The 7,500-nt window shown below is 36.2% G+C and overlaps 1 protein-coding gene across 1 annotated transcript; it reads left to right on the top strand.

Annotated features, from left to right (window-relative positions):
* Positions 1-118: 118 nt before the first annotated feature.
* On the top strand, positions 119-1,709 carry LOC113830213 (neurogenic differentiation factor 2-like). Its single transcript, XM_027383455.2, has one exon. It carries the CDS (start codon positions 221-223, stop codon positions 1,043-1,045), a length of 825 nt encoding a protein of 274 aa, XP_027239256.2. The 5' UTR covers positions 119-220; the 3' UTR covers positions 1,046-1,709.
* The last annotated feature ends 5,791 nt before the right edge of the window (positions 1,710-7,500 follow it).

Below are 7,500 nucleotides of genomic sequence, written 5' to 3'. Positions count from 1 at the left end.
GGCACGGGCGAGGGAGGCCGAGAAGGGCGGGCTTACGAGGCCCCGCCCACCCCCTCCCTCGCCCTGCCCAGGTATAAAGCGCGCCCTCCGCGCCCCGCCCGCTAGTCCTTAGCCAGGAAGCTTGAGCGCGAGAGAGAGAGTGACGCCCGAGGATCGCGCGCGAGTGTGATGAAGTGATCGCGGAGTGACACGCCCCTGAGAGCCTCGTTCGAGCGTCGCGATGGATGGCGCTGGTCTTGTCTACCAGCAGATGGTGCACGCTTTCGCCGACGCCTACAACACCGCCCTGTGCAGCGCCCGCCCGCCCACGCCCGACAGCGGCTACAGTTCCTTCAGCCCCGCGTCCACGCCTCCTCCGAGTCCCACCAGGCTGTGCCCTTCGGCCACCCCGACAGACGCGTGGGCGCCCTTCACCACCATGGCGCAGCCCCAGCGGCCGCCGTCCGCCCCGCTCGGCGCCTTCCAGGAGTTCCCGCAGCTCTACACCGCCACAGGAGCCGCCGCCGCCGCCGCCGCCCCCGGCCTCCTCGGCAAGCAGGGCCTCCTGCCGCCCAAGGCCGCGTCGCCCGCCCAGAGGAGCAGCCCTCCGCAGTACCGGACGGACGGCTTCCGGCCCTCCAGCATCCCCGCCAGCCCCGGCGCCGCCAGCGTCAAGCCCGCGCCCGCCTCGCCGCTGCTGTCCATCGAGAACAAGCGCTGCGACCCCCAGCAGCAGCAGCTCCAACAGCAGCAGCAGCGGCAGCCGCGGGCGGGCAGCGCCCCGGGCTCGCACGCCCCGAGCAAGGCGCAGAAGAGCTCGCGCTCGAGCAGCCGCTGCGGCGCCAGGAAGCAGCGGTCGGGGCGCGAGGTGACTGACGGCGTCAGGAAGAAGCGCCGCCTGGCCGCCAACGCGCGCGAGCGCCGCCGCATGGACAACCTGAACCAGGCCTTCGACCGCCTGCGCTCCGTGCTGCCCCAGCTGTGCGACGACCGGAAGCTGTCCAAGTACGACACGCTGCAGATGGCGCACACGTACATCACCACGCTGGCGGACCTCCTCATATAGCCTCCGGCCGGCGTGGAGGCCGCGTGAGCCTCCTGCGAGGTTGTGCTTCCTCCTCCTCCTCCTTCGCGAGGGCGTGAAGGAGGACGAGGCCTTCCCGAGGACCCCCGTCGCACCAGGCAAGCTCAAGACAGTGCCAAGCCACGTGGCGATCAGGCCAGCCTCAGTGCCAGCCGCCCGCCGACCCCTCCTCCGAGCCGCCCACGAGGACCCGCCGTGCCAGTGCCCGCCCAGTGCCCGCCCAGTGCCCCGCCCAGTGCCAGTGTTGGATCTCCGAGCGTGCGAACTCAGCCTTGCGAGAGCGTAGCCTGCGAGGCGGCTTCCTTGCACGAGAGAAACACGAAACTGGCGTCGATGAAAAAGACAAAAGCGAAACTGATGCTGTGAGCTGTATTGTGATGTGTTGCCATGTATCAAAAATATAACGACGTGTTAAGTTTGTATGAATGTTGAAATCTGACGAAGGAGAGACGAATTGTGTCGCATTCAGTCCAACATTTTTTTTTTTAGTTTATATTCAATGAAAAGAAGAAAAAAAATGAGTTGTTATATTCAAGAGGTATATTGGACTTGACTCAAAGACATTACAGTATTACTGAATTGTACATAAATGTTTATCTAGTCAACCATTTTTCTCATGTAAAATTGTATGATAATAAATACACTAATGAAAGCAACATCAGTAATTTATTCCCCCTCCCCCCCCCCTTCCCCCCCTTAACATACACAAAAAAAAACTAACTAGCCAAAGAAAACGTGCGAAGCGTATATATAGAGTAGTTATAACGTACCTGCCATATATAGACGTAACTTCCTTTGCGTTGTTGACACCAAGCGAGTATATCAGCCTCAGGGTCTCGGGTAGCAGTAAATGGGCAGTGTGAGCGACTAAGCGCTAGATAACGAGCGGTTTTGACGGCAATACTTTAGTCGTTTGATTGCCTCGGTTATCAAGACCGGGGTTTTCGGATCACTTCTCGTGCCCGCGTTGAAATCACCAGCAGAAAATTATTGTTTATAAGCTCGTTTCTTTGTTATCTATGTATGAATATAGATATATATATATAAGAAAAATATTGCTCATTTATCCAATGATATGCAAAGAACACTGTGGTCGTGCGGTGTAATTAACAATTAGGAAGGTAATAAAAAAAGAAGTAGGCACTAATAACACCTGTTTCTTCGACCTTAAATACTTCATTTTCATCACCTTTTTCCATAAATTTGCCGGCTGCAAATTGTCCGCGTAACCGCAAAATGCATTTTTTCTCTCGCTCGCAAAAAAAAAGAAAAAGAAAAAAAATAGGTTAAAAAGACCGGGAAAGACGACGACAATTAACCCGCCAAAAGTGGCCACTTTCAAATACAAATGTTTCACTTCGTTACGGACACAAGGCTGACGTTTCCCAATAGCATGGCTCAAGGACATGCAATTCATCGTGGCCAATCTGCGCTCGAAGGCTGACGACGACGATAAAAAAGAGAGAGAAACAGGGACGAAAACTTATGATAAAAAAAGGAAAAAAATAATCGACGCTCGGCAACCTCGTCGAGAAAGGCGAGACTTGAGAAATTGAAATATTTGAAATTGCTATGAAACGATCATAATGACAAGTTAATGAAACAGACAGTGGGATTAACGAAAGGTTGTGAATATAGCGTGATTAAACTGTTGATAGTTTAATTATGAGGATAAAAGTCATACGGAATGGTTGGCCTTTTTCGCTCAATTTTAATCTAGAAATTCAAAAGCGGTAGAGGATAATGGCTCTTATTGTCAGTGATCAAAGAGGTTAATCAAGGCTTCTATTTGACACTTTTACCGTAGTCTGTTGCCTTACGTATTACTGAAATATACATGACAAGCAAGAAATATATCAGACATACGTGTAGATGCTCATATCATGTTTAGGTGTTAGTTTCATATTTCTGTTTGTTTTACCGTAAATAAAAAATAAAATAAAAATAAAAATCCAAATGATATTGGTGTTAATGGTTTGATTAATGGATATATGATGATGATTTTAAAGAATCACGGCAGTTTTAGTAATAACAAGGATCGAATGTACACACACACACACACACCCACACACATACACATAAACATATATATGTGTGTGTGTGTGTGTGCGCGCGTGTGTGTGTGATATATATATGTATATATATATATATATATATATATATATAGATAGATAGATAGATAGATAGATATATGTAAATATATCTATATATATTTGTATATAATACACACACACTCGTATGTGTGTCATACGGTGACACAATTGCCCTTCAAGACAGAGTGGCGTCTTCACCATATTACCATCATCGACTCTACATATTATTATCGTTATTGTCACTCTCATCACCATCATTTTTGGTGATGATTCGTATAGATCTAGTAATAAATGACGACTTCGTTAAAAATCATAATACTAATAGAAATTATAACAAAAAGGATAATAAGGATAATAATGATAATAATGGAAATAATACCAAAGAATGGTAATGATACTTCTGATTACAACGATAACGATAGTTTGATTGTAACGTGAATTCAATGATGGTAACAATAGTTATGATGGTAATTACAATCGTAAAACTAACTGAAATGGTAACGATAAATGTTAGAACAAATTACCATTAATAAATGATAACGATCGTAAGTATAAAATCGATGGCAATTATGCTAATTATCATAATACTGATCATCACAAATACAAGAACGAAAGTATTGTAATGATAACAGCAATATAATTAATTTCAATGAAAATAATATTGATAATACAAACGGGAAAAATGACGATAATGCTAATCAATGATAAAAGCAGAAACAATGTTATAATAAACCTAAAAATTATGAATATGATTATGATTACAATGATGGTGATGATTATAAATGTAACCATAAAGTTACCTCTAATAATAATGACAATAACGATACTAATAATGATGATAAAGAGTGTAATAATTATGATATTACTACTAATAATAATGATAATGCAAATGATAACAGTAATAATGAAAATGAGAGTAATAAATATAATAATGATGGCAGTAGTGACAAAATTCTTAGTAATAATCATGAAAAGGATGATAAGGATAATCATAATGATGATAAAGTTAAAATTAATAATCATGATAAAGTTAAAATTAATAATCATGATAAAGTTAAAATTAATAATCATGATAAAGTTAAAATTAATAATTATGATAAAGTTAAAATTAATAATTATGATAAAGTTAAAATTAATAATTATGATAGAGTTAAAATTAATAATTATGATAAAGTTAAAATTAATGATTATGTTATCACAATTCTGCGTCTACTATTACTGCTACTACTACTGGGATTACTGCTACCAATTTTACTACAATCACTATTAATACTAATATAAAACTTGATGGTAATTATGGTAATAGTGACAATGATAACAATGATACCATTCATAAAGATACAATGATATTGATAAAGATAACCACAATGATGATAGGAGTTATGTCAACAATGATGATGATTATGATATGAAATATGATATTGATGCTGATGATATGAATCCTAATCTTACTGATGATTACAGCAATAACGAAAATCGTAATGATAAAATTGATAATAGTAATGATAATGATAATGAAAACAATAATGATAATGATAATGATAGCAATAATGCTAAAGATAATAATGAAAACAGTGACTTTAATAATAATGAGGGTAATGATATTGATAATGATAATGATAATAATCATAATAATAGCAATGATAATGATAATGGTAATACCAATGGAAATAATCATAGTAATTATAATGATAATAGTAATGATGATAATAGATATAATGATAATGATAATGGGAATGATACAGTAATGATAGCAATAATGATGATAATAATAATAGTAATAATAATTATAATGATAGTTCTGATTGTAACGATAAGCAGAAGTTATAATGATAAAACAGTGATAATAATGATGAAATTGATAATAGCTGTAGTAATAACGTTAATATTCATAATAATAATGATAATAATAATAATTGCTTTTATACTATCAATACTAATAATTATTATATTAGTAAGAATGTTAATGGTAACAATGATAATGATGGTAGTGATAATGATAACAATAATAACAATAATAATGATAATTATGATGAGGAGGAGGATAATGATAATGATAACAATAATGATAATAATAATGATGATAGCTATGATAATAATGGTAATAATATAGATAATAACAAAGATTATGATGATGATGCAAATAGTAATTATAAGAATGATAATGATAATAATGATAGTGATAATAATTATAAAGATAATGATGACAATGATAAGGGCAATGCTGGCAATAATGATAATAAGTAGTAATTGCCGTTGTTATTATTATTACTACCATCATTATTATCATTATTGTTATTATTTTTTTATTATTATCATCATTGTCATTATCATGGTCATTTCTATCATTATGATCATCATTATTATTTTCAGTAGTAATATCAGGGCTAGTATTACCATTAGTAGGCCTATCATTATCATTATTACCTTTATTATTATTATTACCATTATTATTATTATCATTATAATTTTTGTTGTTTTTATCCTCATCATTTTATTTTTATTAATACTGGCATTGCTATAACAATAATGATTTAGATTATATCATTATGATTATCATCATTATCTTTGTTATTATCATTATCATTTCTACTTTATGTTGTTATCATCGTTGTTGCTTTTATCAATTATGTTCTTATCATCATTTTCATAATTTCCATTTCTATGATTATTATTATTATTATTATTATTATTATTATTATTATTATTATTAGCATTAGCACTATTGTAATTATCATCGTAATCATTATTATCGTTAATGTTATTATGATAACACTGTTGATTAAAACAAAGGTGATAATTAAATGGAACAAGACACTAGGAAATGGAAATCATAATTATAACAATATCAAAAGCACCAAAATTATGTGATTACATCTAACAACCAATCTACAAGTAATTAAAGAATTAAGTGGATTTCAAATCATACACTCATCCTTGTACCTATACTCCTAATACGGCGTTTCAAAATCAAATTGAAAATGAGGAAATTTATCCAATACTACGGCGTTTCAAAATCAAATTCAAAATGAGGAAATTTATCCAATGCTACAAGGTTTCAAAATCAAATTCTAAATGAGGAAATTGTCCAATGCTACGGGATTTCAAATTTAAATTCAAAATTAGAAAATTGTCCAATATTACGAGGTTTCAAAGTCAAATTCAAAATGAGGAAATTCTCCAATACTACGAGGCTTCAAAATCAAATTCAAAATGAGGAAATTCTCCAATATTACGGCGTTTCAAAATCAAATTCAAAATGAGGAAATTGTCCAATACTTTAGGGTTTCAAAGTCAAATTCAAAATGAGGAAATTCTCCAAAACTACGGGGTTTCAAAGTCAAATTCAAAATGAGAAATTTATCCAATGCTACGGCGTTTCAAAATCAAATTCAAAAGGAGGAAATTTATCCAATACTTTGGGATTTCAAAATCAAATTCAAAATGAGAATATTCTCCATTACTGCGGGATTTCAAAATCAACTTCAAAATGAGGAGATTGTCCAATACTTTAGGGTTTCAAAATCAAATTCAAAATGAGGAAATTTATCCAATGCTACGGCGTTTCAAAATCAAATTCAAATTGAGAATATTCACCAATACTTTAGGGTTTCAAAATCAAATTCTAAATGAGGAAATTCTCAAATACTTTGGGGTTTCAAAATCAAATTCAAAATGAGGAAATTGTCCAATACTACAAGGTTTCAAAGTCAAATTCAAAATGAGGAAATTTATCCATTACTACGGCGTTTCAAAATCAAATTCAAAATGAGGAAATTGTCCAATGCTACGGCGTTTCAATATCAAATTCAAAATGAGGAAATTTATCCATTACTACGGCGTTTCAAAATCAAATTCAAAATGAGGAAATTTATCCAATACTACGGAATTTCAAAATCAAATTCAAAATGAGAATATTCTCCAATACCACAGCATTTCAAAATCAAATTCTAAATGAGGAAATTGTCAAATACCACAGCGTTTCAAAATCAAATTCAAAATGAGGAAATTGTCTAATCTAACTGAATACTCTATTTTTTTCCCGTAAAGTATTTTGAGTACTATGGGATGGTTAATAGGGAATTTTATTAGTGGAATTAATACTGGATAGGAACGTTAATTAATTATATTAATATGGGATAGAATAGTGATGCTAAAATATTGCGACTGTGTTGAGAATATTCCTAAAATGATGGTTATGATTATCTTAATATCAAAATGATGATGATAATTGTTGTGATAATGATAGGAATGTTAATTAATGATATTACTATCGGATAAAACAGTGATGCTGAAATATTGTGAATGTATTGAGAATATTCCTAAAATGATGGTTATGATTAT

Source organism: Penaeus vannamei, chromosome 8 (assembly GCF_042767895.1).
Source record: "Penaeus vannamei isolate JL-2024 chromosome 8, ASM4276789v1, whole genome shotgun sequence".
NCBI classification, from domain to species: Eukaryota; Metazoa; Arthropoda; class Malacostraca; order Decapoda; family Penaeidae; genus Penaeus; species Penaeus vannamei.
Note: the sequence above shows the minus strand (reverse complement) of the source record. Positions and strands in the feature narration are given on the sequence as shown.